Source organism: Phaenicophaeus curvirostris, chromosome 7, assembly GCF_032191515.1.
Source record: "Phaenicophaeus curvirostris isolate KB17595 chromosome 7, BPBGC_Pcur_1.0, whole genome shotgun sequence".
NCBI lineage: Eukaryota > Metazoa > Chordata > Aves > Cuculiformes > Cuculidae > Phaenicophaeus > Phaenicophaeus curvirostris.
This window is the reverse complement of record NC_091398.1, coordinates 14,582,541-14,597,916: the sequence shown is the minus strand read 5'-3', so window position 1 is coordinate 14,597,916 and position 15,376 is coordinate 14,582,541. Positions and strand designations below refer to the sequence as shown.

At 40.0% G+C, this 15,376-nt stretch overlaps 1 protein-coding gene across 2 annotated transcripts in view; it reads left to right on the top strand.

Annotated features, from left to right (window-relative positions):
* Positions 1-15,376, top strand: part of PARD3B (par-3 family cell polarity regulator beta) — a 429,894-nt gene that overhangs the window by 395,721 nt on the left and 18,797 nt on the right. For both annotated transcript variants that reach the window (XM_069860945.1, XM_069860946.1), the window contains one exon: positions 3,028-3,107. In XM_069860945.1, the coding sequence (XP_069717046.1) occupies positions 3,028-3,107 (80 nt within the window). The remainder of the gene's footprint in view (positions 1-3,027; positions 3,108-15,376) is intronic.

Sequence of the window (15,376 nt, the reverse complement as noted above, 5' to 3'; positions counted from 1 at the left end):
TAGACTAAGAGATGATCACTTCATAATGATGGCTCTTACTTAAGTTGATGTCGTTAATTTAAACCCTAAAAATACAGGAGCATGTTTTGGATCATTCTGTTGTGCATTACCATACATTTGTGAAATGTGTATTTCATCTGCTGCCGTGTTCTTTCTTTATTGATTGAGGTGTTGATCTCAAAAACTCTTCCAGGCACCTCTGATGCGCATTCAGCTAATTAATGCACCTTCTATCCGCTCCATTGCCTTGCTAGACACCTTGTGATCAGCGTCCATTTGGCTTTGATAAGACTTGCAGGTTTTAATCCTTTTTATTAAGTTTCCTATTTGCTCACTTAAATGTTTTGTGATTGTTAATTATGCAGTTAAAACCACTGCACCTGTACTGAGGGCCAGCTGCATCCATCCTGTTTCAGGGAAGGAGGAGAAGCTGGGATATTTGATCTTGTTAATTAGTACCTTTCATGACAATTTTTATCTTAGTTTGGTGTAAAAGACAACAAGGAACCCTTTGCTTTGACTCTCTCTGGAACAAAAATAACTTACATGAAGGCGGTGTTTCCATTTTCTCAATTTCTCTTTTCATTGGGATAGTATTTTATTCCAGGCACCATTTTGCTGGTGGCTAACTGATGATACGTTTTTACTGTCAAATGGACAGATGGAGAAGGGAAAGGAGAAGAAATGGCTGAGTCTTTAATTAGCCATGCAGAGCCAGAGCACGCTTTCCCAGTGTGTTGGGGGTTTTATATAGGGTGTGGGCTCAGCCGCTCGATGGATCCAAATTAGCAAAATTGTGTATCCACCACCAGGGTGTTTCTATGGCAACTGTCTCTCAAATCATATATACAAACAGACCTGGTGGGGGGTATCGCTTTCTATTCGGTCTGTAGGAAACCATCAGAAAAGGGGTGTTTCAGGCTGCAAAAAGGCCTCGCAATGTAAATATTTTTTACTTTCTGATGACTGGTGTAAGTTTTGGAATTACTGGTTGATGCTGGCACAATTCCAAATCTGTTCATGTTTTTGCATGTTGACTGGCTGCTGACACTCATGTTAGGCGTGAGAGTGATCACCAGGAAACTTGCAGGCGGCTGCAACTGCAGCGAGTTACCAGGCGCATCCTTTAGCTCATAAACATCTTGCTGCTGCACACAATTAATAGCCTATCTGCAGCCGTGCAGGTAGGCCATACACTATGTGGCTTTTGTGCTGAGCGAACCAAATTATTCATTCTTTTCTTTTCACCTCATTCTTCTTCATAAAACAGCAGAGGCTCTTGTCTCACCAATGTACCTGGTGAATTAAGGGAAATTATCAACCCGATCAAATTAGCAATGTAGGAACAGCCCAAGTGGCTGTGACTCTCGGCGTAAGTGACTCTGTCTTTATAAGTTCTCTCTACATGTCACTTTCTCTGGTGGACAAAATGAAAGAATGAGTGATCCATTTAGCCTACTGTCCTCTTTTTGAAATGCAGGACGATTATTGTTATTTTTCACTTGTCCAAAGACAGACACTGTTAAAGCTTGGGTCATTTCAAATCATAGATCATTATTTCTTTTGGCTGCCAATTCTGTGAGGACCCCTTTTTGCTTTGAGCCACATAAAGGGGAGTTAGAAAAAGGCCTGTGCTAAATAATTTTTTTCAGTTATGAGTATCTTGGATGTTCACTGAGCAGCAAGGTGCCTAGCAGTATTTGTCTAGAATAATTGCTTTGCTTGTATAGTAGCTCTGAGAGATGGTGCCTCTCTTTGCATGGGATTTGGCTTATGCAATGGTTCCACAAGAGATGGTATACAGTATACAGAAATGCTGTGTAAAGTTAGGTAAGACCTACTACACCTGAGTGCACAACCCTTCCCATTGTAGAAGCTTTTACTTCTCTTCAGTGAAAATAACGTAGTATGCATAAATTGCAGGACTGACAGAACTGTACTCTAGCCTGTAGAATGTGAAAAACATGCTAATTTTTGTTTTTTCTTTTTATAATCGGGCATTTGCTGAAAGCTTGGTGTGATTTATTCTTTTATTTTTAATGAATTGTTAAAAATGGTTGAAAAGGCATTAAATCTTTCTTTCTGCTATTAATCTGTAAAAGGGGAAGGGGATTTTAAATGGCCTCTTAGTATATTGCTTTATAAAACTGCTGATTCTAGCAGCACCGGAATAAGAATCCATACTAATATAGGAAACACTGAAGGCAGGCAGAGCCTCCTGCATTTATGGAGGAAAAGACTAATAGCTCCATTTTAACAAGGCTCTTAACACTTTGGGCCATCAGCAGGCATTGAGTGAATGAAATTGGGAGAGCTCCTGTGTGCTAAAAGCATTGAAGTTCACCGTTCTGTACCCCAGTTGGAGCCTTCCTGACAGAATTGTGCTCTCCAGCCAGCTCCGGTTGCCATCTTGAACACAAACCAAGTAGCGAGTTGGCATTTTGACTGAGTGCACTAATGCTTCACTTCTGAAATGGCACCAGAGCACGATAAATGCACTTAACTCCCAGCTGGATACTTAGCGTTGCAGTGGCATTAGGGAAAGTTTCTGGCTTTGTGTTAAGAACGAAAGCAAAGACTTCTTATATCATATTTTATACTTCAGCAAAACACACAAGTGGGGAAAAAACAGCAAACTTGGTGCTAAGATGCTACCTTTGACTCAAGTTGTTATGCCATTGGAATCAGAAGGCGTATGCTTACTTAGTTAGAATACGTTCTCATGTTACTGAATTCTAGGAGGAAGGCTAGCCAGGGGAGGAGGGAGAGTATCCCGACTAGCACACAGATGAGGAAAAGGCTCTGAAGATTGTACCTATTCTAAATGGTTCTACGATACAGAAGGCTTTCTTATTAGCAGTGTCAAGATTATGTCTGGGATTTGGAGCTTCTTTGAGCCTCTGCCTTTCTTTTGTTGATTTTGGCATGTTGCAGCATCATGTGTTTTCTGCTTATCATTTTGCGATGCATTGTTAGTAGCTGGCCTGCATAATTGATCTTCATCTCTAATTATTCTCCTCTCTACAGGTGCCTGGGAAAGGTCCAAATGGGAGCTCATACAATCTCCACTTCGAGGGGATGGAAAGGCAGTACGCGTCCTTACCCAGGTACAGCACCGAGTCTCGTATGCAAACACTGAATTCACTCTCTCTCCGATGGGTGGGGAAACCAGCCCACAACTGATGTCTGGCACCAAAATGAGAGATTATTTTGCAGTTTTGACTTGTCACCTTTTGTTACTGTTTTAGTGCCATCTTTATAACTGTACTATTAATTTGGACTTTTGAATTTTAAAAAAAAAAGTGTTCTCATTGAACATGTCAGTAAGAGTCATGATCTACTGGTAGAGAACATGACATTGAGCAAGCTGGTTCTGCAAGAGTTATAACAGGTCATAGCAGGGCATAAATGACAAAGTTTATAGCGATATAATCCTAGCTGGCATTGACAGAGTACTGCTGTGGAAAGCCTCCAGTACAGGAACCACAGCTACTGAAGTCCCAGTGTTGCTGCAGAGACCATCTGACTACCAGTCCTATTCCAGTAGAGTATCTCTGTGCTTTAAGTGCATGCTGTGGAAATGAGAGTCAATTCTCTGAGGCCTTCTTTTAATTTTTAATCCTTATCAACTCAATGAAGAGTAATTCTAGTCTGAAAGCAGCGGGGCATAACAAAAAGGAAGCATTTCAGAGATTTCAGTCCCATTTCTATGGGAGTTCTAATAGTAGAATGTAAGGATTAGAAAACCAGGAAGGGGAGTGAGAGGATGCTGGAAGAGATAGTGTGAAGCAGTGGGAGGAAAACAAAAATATAAAACATTTCCCCTTTAGATTTAGAGGGGTGAGAAAGGCCTTAGAAGGGTTGCCCAGTCCACTTCTTGGACCTATGAGCAAGACAGTTTGTAAAAGCAAAGCAAAAATAGCTGTTTATAAGCAAGAGGAGATTCTTCATTGTGAATTAGTGCTGGCATTTAGGAAATCAGTGAATAGTTTCTTTCGGCTTCTCTTTCATTTTTCACTGAGCTGTTTACATTCAAAGGTGTCACTGGGGAGACTGATTGATAAATATGTAACGCTGCATCCAATTCCAGATGAAAATACAAAGAATATCTTACTTTTGGAAACAAATATATAAAAGCTGTCTCATAAGACATAGTTGGATGTTTGTAGGAATTTTTAATGTACATGGTTTCTAAACCAAAGGATGTGTCTGTAGTTTAGTTACCGCCTTCAAGTGACATTTGTGTCAGCCATTGTTTTGGAAATTCATCCTGTGCAGTAACCGGTTTTTCTAACAGAATCCTGCTTTCCAGCAGTGTGTCCTGTATGTATTTCCTGACTGACTGTGGATATTCTTACTCTCCTGGGTAAACATCCATTTTCTTTCATAGTCCTCCAGCATTCATGTCTCCTGTCATCTTTTTAGCAGTCATTTTTACAGGTTAGTTAGGTGTACTTTAATTATGCACACTCTTTTTTATCTGTTTTAAACTTCAATTTTGTTGAGTACTTCCTTGTGAATTACAAGAATAAATTAGCATTTGGTGCCCAGTGTAACTCTCTGCAGCAATTTTCACATTCCTATATCATGTCTCCTTTTATTCCTTTTCCCATCAAGTTAATCAACCTTATTTTTTCAGTCTTTATAAAATGGAATTTTTCCATCACCTGTTTTTCTTTTTATTTCACTGGTATTCCTTTTGAGCAAAGATGACCAGAACTGAGCACAACACTGCAGATGCAGGTGTGCCCTTGCTTTATGCAGCAGTGTTCTGTGTATACCTTCTACCTCATTCCTTTGCAAACCCTCTGCATCCTTGGCTTATCCCCCGGGCATTTGTGCTGTTCCCCTCTGCACCTTGTAGTTTTGTGTTGTGGTTTGTTTGGTTTTTTTAAAAAAGTAGGTCTATCTGTATCAGATTATGAATCATAGCTTCATAGAATCATTTGGTTGGAAAAGACCTTTGAGGTCATTGAGTCCAACTCTACCTGTCCACTACTAAACCAAATCCCTGAGCACCTGTCTACACATCTTTTAAATACCTCCAGGGATGGTGACTCAACCACTTCCCTGGGCAGCCTGATAACCCTTTCAGTGAAGAAGTTTTTCCTAATGTACAATCTAAACCTCCCCTGGTGCAGCTTGAGACCATTCCCTCTCCTCCTATCACTTTTTACTTGGAAGAAGAGACTAACACCCACCTTGCTACAGCCTCTTTTCAGGTAGTTGCAGACAGGGGTAAGGTCTCCCCTCAGCCTTCTTTTTTCTAGGCTAAACAACCCCAGTTTCCCTGGCCACTCCTCATAAGGCATGTTCTCCGGTCCCTTCACCAGCTTCCTTGCGTTTCTCCAGATGCACTGCAGCCCCTCAATGTCCTTCCTGTAGCGAGTGGCCCAAGACTGAACTCAGTATTCGAGGTGCGGCCTCACCAATGCTGAGTACAGGGGCACAATCTCACAACGTTCTTCCCAAAATTCCCATTTAACTTGCTGGAAACATGGCTCTCTAGCTCTTTTGACTGGTTTGAGTATTTCGCTGGCTAGGACTTGCCATTTAGAAAGTCGTCCAAACATTCAATGAGCTTTTAGAGATCAGTGTGGAGAATGTCAATTCTCTCAGTGCTTAAGAAGATTATGCTGAAGAGTGTGAGGACCTGCACTTCAGCAGGGTTGCGTGTCCTTCTTGACCCGAGCGCTCTCATAGCCATATGCAGGCCGTGCCATTGCCGTGCCTCCAGAGCGTTTCCACGCTGGCAGGAGCAGAGCTGTCAGACAGCGGAGCCTTGGGTGTGCCCGCAGTCCAACAATCAGCTGCTGTCTTTTATGCTTAAGTTTTGTAAGTTTTGCAGATTCATGTTACTGCAGTAATTAGGCCCTGGCAGTCACAAATTACTCGATTGCTACAGTGAAGTCTAAATCCAGAAGAAGGGGATGCAGTCTCATTGCCAGCCACTAATGGAAATGAGTGATTTCTTTTGTTCTCGTGGCTGACTGCCCAGGCAAATAGAGGAATCCAGGTAAAAACCACCCATGTGCCAACCCATCCTCAGTGGAGGATCCATGAATACTACTGTAATGAGCAGCATTATTAAAAAAAAAATAAGAGAAAGAAATAGGAAGGTAGAAATAAAGATGTAGTATTTCCTCAAAAAGCATAGTGCCTTCTCCCCAGCATTCTAGTATTAGTTCATTATTTCCTGCCCTTGTCTTGTCCCTGTCCTTTCCTTGGTCAAACCACTGAGCTGCATTTGATATGGACGTGGTTTATAATTGTCTGCATGCTTAGCCATTTAAATCCAATTTAATAAGAGGTACTTAAAAAGGTTTCAGATGAGCATGGTAGATGCTGGGAAACAGATTCGTATTGCAATATTATTTTGAGTCCAGGAGGATATGACCTTTGCCTGCTGCTCTGGTGTGGCACAACACAAGGAAAGAGAGGAAAGCTCTTGGACTGCAGCCAGTTTGACTGGATGAGGGGGAGAAGGGGATCTGTGCCATGTCAAGAGTAGCTGGGACCTGCACAAAGAAACTGTTCTGCTTACCTAGAAGCCAGCAGGAGTCATGCCAGCGTGTGTGGGCATGGACAAATTGAGTAAGAGTGCTTTGTTTTTTCTCCCCACTGGGCAAGAAGGAGTAATGATCTCTTGCCAAATAGCTTTATGACTCTGGTGCCCCTAAGGCACTACACTGTTCCTATGCAAAGTCACGCATGCTGCATGAAGAATTCAGATTGCCAGCAGCATCCAAACTTATCTGCTGCTGGGTTGTAAAAATCTGAGTTTCGAAGCATCATTGCTGCTTTACCCTTCTGTTTTGGTTTTTTTTTTCTTTGTCTTTCTCTGAAACTGCTAATTCAAGCCTAGGTACTATGGGCCAAATTCAGGTGATATCAGTCTGTATGGACTGTATTTGAGGAATTCAGCTTATGTGCAAGTGTGCTTGCCTTTCAGTAGAGGGAGGATCCGTTCCTGTATGAGGTTACATTTTTAATTAAAAGCTGAAAACAAGAGGCAGCAGCTTTTGGAGGAGGACTTAGTATGTGACTGGCTTAATCAGTGGCCAGCTAAGTTATGTAGTTCAATTTCTAGGTAAAATAATGCCAGTCTGTAGACTTGGTGTGGAAATGTCTGCAGAGGCAAATATCTGAATTAGATGGTAAGCGGTTGTGGCAGGAGAGTGGCAGGTCTGCATCTCGCACTGCATTGTGCTGCTCTGTCTGCAGAAAAGCAGCAAAGTGGGAAAGACAGAATGGAAAGCTTTGCAAGAGAGATACAGTTCTTTGCACTCAATACTTACATGTTGCCCTGGGGCTACGGCTAAGTAGAGCTGAGTAGTAGTATTAAGCAACGTTAAATCCTTCTGCTTAGGAGAAGAATGGCTTGATTCTTATACCTCTTAGCCTTGTCTTTTGGGAAGGGTGTGGGAGCCAGAAAAATATTTGCATTTTTTAAACTCTTTTTAATGCCTGTTTTCTTGGGGTAATCCAGAATATTTTCCTGATGGAGCTATGGAACAGATGCAGCTGAAGCTGCTCTGTTTGTTCATAGTTCTGGTTTTGAGCTTGCTTTTATGGAAGTCTGTCTTAATGTAAATCACAGTCTTGCCGATGGCAGTCTCGTTTGGAGAAATCTTGTGTTCGAGGGCGCGTTCTTTTCTGTGTTGATGGAAAAGCTGGCTGTGACCAAAAGCAGACTGTCAGGCACTGAGACGGGACACTGGTGACATGATGAGTGCAGTTCAGAAAGCTCAGCCATCTTCTTGGTCAGAAAATGCTGATTCCGGAGGAAAGCTAATACTCCAGACTTTCTTTGGAATCCTCGTATTACTGAAAAACATGCTTTTTTTTGTCAAGAAGAGAGGTGGGGCTGGAAAGGCAGTAAGAGTGTTAGGCAATAACTGCTAGCATGGGAAAATGAGTTCAGGCTGTGGGGATGAGTTCAGCTGTGTTGCTGTGGCTGGGAGGAGACCGCTGAGCAAACTGGTAACTGGCTCACAGGAACATCTGTCTTAAAAGTAGCATGCATCTTCAAGGTGGGAAACTTGCAGATGTATTAAGGAACTAGCCTTGCAGTTCAGTGGCAGCACATAGTCTTGCCATGCTGGGAGCTTCTCTTCAGATTGACCATGCAATTTGCCCTTCTTATGGCATTAGGTAAAAGCTCCATTTCTAGATAGTGAAGCCAGAAATACCTTGCCTGAGCCCTCCAAGACCTACATTTCTGCATCAAACTAAAGTTCAATTTAGGTCCATCACATTACTTCTATAAATAAATCTACCAAAGCATCTAACCTAGAATTAAAATGTCACATTGTTGAGAATTCATTACATTCTCCAGAGGTTAATTATTTTACTGTTTAAAAAGATAATGTGGTTTTTTTTAACTAAGTCTGAAATTGCCCAATTTCATTTTCTAGATCCTATGGTAAATACTTTTTCTGCTAGATTTTAAGAGCCAAGCCTGCAAAATGCTTCCCTTTCAGCTTTACCATACAGTGATCATTTACGTTATCTTTTAACCTCTCTTTCAATAAATTAAATAGATTGAGTGTGTAGGTCTCACCCTGTAGAGCATGAAAACAGCAAGGGGCTGGAGTCCCTATGCGATCAAATTATGAGGTAGCCTCTAGAGTTGATTCAAAAACATGTCCAGCTCTTTGAAGCAAAAGCAAAGTTTCTGTAACACCTGTGTCATGAACAGATAAGGTTCTTCAAACAGAAGGAACGGATTACTTAGCAAGTTTCATTAGCTTTTTCTTGCGCTTGAGTGTTCTTGCCTTTATTTTACTAAATAAGTTTATTTCAAAATGCAGGATTTATTGAATTTAATTGAATCCCAAAAAAGTTATCAGAAAGTGACTTGACACGAATCACAAGAGAAAGTTAATGGTCTGTTAAATGGGAGTCATCATTCACCATCATCTAGCAGAATCTGAAATTAATATACTGACATTACTTAAATATGTATATAGTGTATTCTCCTGGTTAACAAAAAGAAATCACAGTTTTAGTTGAAGACTATAATTAGCTGCAAATCAGCTTGTCAGAGCATTCTCGACCTATGGGAATTGACTAACCAAGGAGCACAGATGAAAAAGCAAGGTTTAAAATCAATTATTTAAATCAAAATTCCCTGCATGTTGATTTAAATCACTATTAATTTTTTTGCTTTAAATCAAAATTATTTAACTTATTCCATCCCATGTTGCAAAAAAACAGTCCCACTTCTCATTTTGTATACCTCATTTACCTTACTCCTTGACATCCTACAGTGGGCTACACAGCGTTGAGCCAGTAATGCAGTCATGATTATAGCCATCAACTGAGGGGTGTGATGTCCTGCTTGGTTTTTGCTGTTGATCCGTCTGCACTGAGAATCACAGAATCACCAGGTTGGAAAAGACCCAACTAACCACAGTGGCACGGTGGTTCTTACTGTCACAGTGACCATGTTCTGACTTATAGCAGTGCTGCTGTTCTGCCAATGTATCTTCCAGGGATCTTCTCCGAGCCCAGCCACTTCTTTGTAGCAGTTTGCATCCCAGTTTTCCCCTCTTCCTCTCTTCAATTGACTTCGTTACATGACTCCTCTGAACTTGCTTTTTTTTCCTTTTTTTTAACCCCAAATCATGCAGAAAGAGGGGGGCAATGCTGATGTGGACTACAGGTATTGCAGGGAATGCCATTATTGCCTTGTAGCACTGATGAAATTGAAGCCTCATTCACCTGATTAAAAGAGCATCTGCAGATACATTTTCATAAAGGAAGCACGGGGAGAGGAGTGCGAATACTTTAATGGCAGTGAAATCAGTTATCAACCCTGTCAGAACCAACAAAGTCAGTCTGTCGGTGAAACCAAGTTACTGGACATATAATATACAAAGCAAACCCGTCAACTTTTGGCATATAATATAATACACAGTATTTTCAGTAATGCCCAGATTTACTTTCCAAAGTAGTGGAAAACAGTGAAGGGCAGGGTTATGGGAAAATATTTTGTAGTTCTAGCGAGCTGAAAAAAAAGTCTGTATGTCCTCCATTCCTCATATTGATTAAAATCAGAGATTGGAGAATTGGAGAACCAATTGTGTGTGCTATTTTTTAATTTTCAATTTAAACAAGGTTTTTCTATGTTCCCCTGACATAACTACAAAACTAAGATGACTTGATAATTTGGAGTCTTAAGTCAGATCAGAACTAAGTAGGGTGCAGAAACGAATGGCCCGCCTAATTTCATCATCCTAGTCATGTGATGTATGAACAATGTTCAAACAGTATGTTTTGTGGTATACTTGATTTTTAACTCTCTTCTGTTTTAATAATCTGAAGTAATAGCAGTAAGTCAGGGATATTTTTTAAATATTATTTTTGTCTTGACAGCTGTACTTTCATTGAAAATGCAGCAAAATCTGATCTGTCTGTATATTCCAATGTGGTGAGCTCATTATAGATGAAATATGTGTGTGGTTTTAGTTGGGTTTTAAGTCCTAGCAGATGAATATGGATTCAGTTTTAATGGAAATACTGATCCTACTCAAGGATCTCCAAGCTATGTTGCAATGAACAAGCCAAGATGAATTATAAGCAAAGAAAAAAAGATCATTCTTACGTGCTAGAGCACAAGCTTGGGAATCAAGCTGGTGTGCTCATTACAAGATTAGCGTAAATCCAGTATCAAACAGATTAAGATTTGCTTAACTAACTTCACTTAACTCTGCAAGATATTAAAACTGATTGCTATGGAAACTGTCCAGTGTCTCTGAGATGTCAGGGAGGTCGTTGTGTTTCAACAAGGACAGAGTGAAAATCCTTAGTGAGACACCAGATTTGTGATACATACATGCAGAAGAAAGCTGGAAGTATTCTGTTGCAACTTGTTTTGTTTTACCTCAGTTGCAGTTACTCTGCTGCAGCGTGCCGTGATACTCATATCACCTCAGTGTCATATGTGAAGTCTGAAGGCTTTTTTGTGTAAGGTGTCAAAACATATCTGTCCAATAACATGCAGAGTTCATCAATAACCTGTGTATGTCATCTACAGCATCTCCAGCATTAAAAGCAGAGCAGGTAGGAAATGGTCAGTGTACTGTAGACGTTTCCAAAAATGGTCTTTTTTCTCCTTTCTTTCTCTAAGACTTTTCTGAAAGGAGGAAAGAAAATTGTAAACAGGATAACAGTTACAGAAATCTCTATGTTGAATTCAAAAGGAAGGAGATTTGGTTGTAAAACATACCTCCAGCTTTCTAATAAAATAGAAATATCACTTGAAATGAACAGGATGCCTCTATCCAAGCCAAATTAAGTCTTAATACTGAAAAAGTATACTTTAGAAAGTCAAAAAGGTCAAGGTTCATGACATCAAATCATGGATTGCGGCTGGCAGGCCACCTCTCTAATTTCCATGGGAATAACTAAAGAAAATTGAGCAAAGAAAATGTCTGCAACAACTGGGACATAGCATGAAAAAAAACACTAAAAGCCAGATGTCCCAGAAGAATACTTTGGAAGTGTAGAAGGAGGCAGACAGAGATGGGGTTTGTCAATTTCTCTAATAAGTCAGTCAACTCCTCATAGGAAAAAGCAAGTTAATGCAATATGGAATAGTTTAAAAGTCAATTAATATTTTGAAACTAAACAGCCAGCCTTTTTGCAAGGAGATACTAGCCGGCGCAAATAAAAATACTTTCAAGTGTCACATTTACAAAACACATTAATCTGATATGGATTTTTGTGTATAACCAGGCATAAGGACCTCTCACTCAATCTAAGGGCACCAAATTCAGCTTAAAAATACAGGAGAATGAGGAAAATATTGCCTCTGAACAAAAGGGCTTGCGTTAATATTATAAAATTTAATGAAGTTGTGGGGAAATTGCCTCAGGAAAGAAAGCTGTGTTAGCTATGCCTCCAGTGAGTAAAAGAACAAAACAACTGTTAGGGAACAAAATATTAATGAAAGAAAGAAGTGTCAGTACAAAATGGTTAGGTTGAGATGAAGGATCTGTGGAAAAAAGATAAGTGAATGCAAATTAAAAAGGAGAAGATCAAATTAAAAAACAAAAGCATGTATCCCATAGAAGGCATCAACGGAGTAATGTGCTGAATGAAACCTGGGGAATAAGATGTGTGCTACAAAATGCAAATACATCCATTGCATTGTTGAGATGGATATTGAAATTGCTCAGGAGACCAAGAGGCTGGGAAGCTCAGCCTGGCTGCTTTATAGGTATGGATATTTGGAATAAAAATGTTGGGTTATAAATCAAAACTGATCAAAAATTTTGGACTCTGGGCTGCACAGGTGAGAAAATAAGTTTTTCTTTCTGTGAGAAAGTGCCTTGTAAAATAAGACAACTCCACTGCAGTTTTTGGCTTTGGCTTTTCCTTGATAAATAGGTCTGAAGGTATGGCTGAAAGATGGTTGTCAGCAAATATGCTTTAAAAACAGCTAACAAAGGAGAAATGTAGGAAGCCAACAGCATCAAGTGTAAATACATATGATTTTGGAGGATATTGGATCAGGGTTTTTTTAAGCAAGCTTCCTGCAGCTCTCACAGGAACTTGCATGAAACTCCTGCATGTTCTATAACAGTTCAGCTAAACAGTAAGCAAACATCAGCTTTGTGATGGCACCTATCAGTCAGAGGCAGACTGCAGTTAGTTCTCCATAATCCAGCCAATTCCTTTGTCTCTGTCCAATCTTTCCAAAGCAAGATCAGAAAAAAAAAAAAAGCCAAAAACAACAGAGAGGTGATAAAAAAAGAACAAGTTCCACTATCACAATGTCAAGTTTCAAGCTTCTGATAGCAAGCTATTTAAAGTAAGTCAGTTACATGTATTCTTATGCACATATTTAGGAAAGAGGAAAGGAGATCATGATGATAAAGTAGGAAAGTGAATTGTATGGGGACAGTCTTAATTGCATGCTGCAAGGTAATGACAGGCTGTGAAATCTTAAGAACTCAAATATAGTTCTGGGTTCTTTTACAAACAAATAGGGGACAGAGTCGTGAGCACTCAGCGTGCCACCCACCGAGAAATAAGAAGCAGGGTCGGGGAGATATGAGCTATAGAGAAACCCAAGGGCAGTGCTTTAAGCAGACCTGCAGTTGTTTGTTATCCTCAGTGAAACTCTGCCTTGTGGGGACAGAGCTTTTATATAAACTAGTGATTAAAGGGAAGAGGTATCTAATTTGGGATTAAGAGAATCACTGAAGAACTTAATAGTAAGAACAGTTGCTAGAGCAGCTGTTTCAATACAACTCATACAATTGGCAGCCAAACTGCTTCCATTTCACAAGTAGGTGACATATTTAATTTCTCTGAACAGACGTCTCTGAAGTACAAATCAATATTCTAAATTCTAGAGGGTTTTGTCCAACTATCTTTGCCCTGTTATTCACCCAAGACTTTTATTTTGCTCTTCAACTATGACATTTTAAAAAAACATGCTTTGGATACATTGATCCAGGCTGAGTGACACCTTATTCTGTGAGAAATGTTGTAGAAGCTAGTATGAGCCTGATCCAGAACTGCTGTAGTCATGGACATGTCTATACCAATTGTAGTCAGCAGTAGATTTTGGCTGAAATGTGATCACTGTCAGATGAAAATGTCAGAGCATAGTCCTTTATTTCTTGCTGTCTGGGTCAGTCTGGTAGTAATGTGATAAACTCTAACTAGGATATTTGTTTTTTCCCCAGGAGCTCTGCCCACCAATGTTAGCAATCTCTCTCCATATTTTGGAGATCTTAGAAAGAGGAGTGTATCTTTGCCTGCTTTCTGTTTTCTTCTCCATCTCATCCCATCTTACCACAGATATAAGTGAAGTAAAAGTAGGACTTAGGAAATGAATGTAATTGCAGGTTGCTGAAGAATTGTAAACCTTCAGATCACAACCAGTTATGGACTAGTCACTTTGATAGGAGCAAGCACGGGGCTAAAAATCCTGCTCTACCCTGTTAAAGAAAATTAATTCCAGCTTTCTTAAGAATCTTTACCCTCATCTCCAGGCTTGGAAAAGATTGCATTGTTCTAGCATTTAATAGTTATGTAAATTAGCACTAATTTTATCACTTAGTACCTGTATGAAATTTTCTACTAGAACAGTTCTTTAAAGTATGGCATAAACAAAGCACAAGACACACAGTGATACTGTCGCATTCATTGTTGCTTATTTGGAAAAATCTGCATAAGCTATTGAGCATCTTTACCATGGGTAAAGATGTCATGGATATGCAAGAAACACATCAACAGAACTTTGTAGGCGTATGGTTGGTGTTAAATAGTACACAAGCCACTACTCAAGACTTCCAGCAATCCTTGTTTTGGAAATATGTTAAATACCTTAATACATAAGCTAATAACCACATCTTTATGGTAATGGTTATGCCTTTACTGTACTCGAAAACTTCGTCCATCAAATGTAACTTAATCTGGCTGTAGAGATATGGACAGAACTCATACCTTCTGCTGGCTTCTGTCTGGTATTTGTGTGGCCTCCACTAGTTCTGTGCTCTGTTCTGCATGAGCAGATGGGACCCTACAGCTGTTTGAATAAATATTAGTTTTAAAGACTTATTCTTCTCTGATTAACCATTCAATGAGGGGGAAAATGGCAGGGGAAAGAGCAGCTAAGGAGTCTGGCTGCTTCAGGCCTCTTGCCCAACAAGATTCATTTAAATCTTTGAGCGGTGATGAGGTGAGGAGTCACATAAACTGGAAGCTGTTCCTCAAGTCACCCTCCTTTCTCTGCGCACAGAGTAATTGACAGCTCATGCGCTTGCAACAGCTGAAAAAACAGAGCAGAACACGCAAACACATCCACTGTATGACATATGTGGGGAGCAAGAAGAGCAGAGTGTTAACTTTAATAGAAAGTGAATTATCTACCATTTTTGTTCCACTCCAGATGTAATTCAGCAAAGAGATTGGATCTGTGCTTTAGATAGTCTGAGACAGCACCTTGGAAATTGGCAGCTGTTCCAGCCAAGGGCAGAGAGAAAGGGTAGTAAAAGTGTGAACAAAACCCAGCCCCGGTTATCAAGTAAAACCCCAAGCCAACAGAGTTCCTTGGAAATGGAGTAGCTGGCACTTTTCTGCATTTAAAGAAGAAAAATAGCCTTTGTTTTCCAGGTGAAGGGAAGTACTTTGAGAGCAGCCTATTGTAGATCATGATAAAATCTGGCAAGCTAAACCAATCTCAACAGGATTTCACAGTTGAAAATCCATGTGAATGGCTTTTTGCTTGGATCAAGGAGTTATCATACTGTTGTACATACCCATGTGTCACCAGCTTTTGGTCCCTCATTTAGCATTTTTGTTATGAATTATGGTTTGATTGGAGGTGCTGTGCTTTAAAGAATATGAATATTTG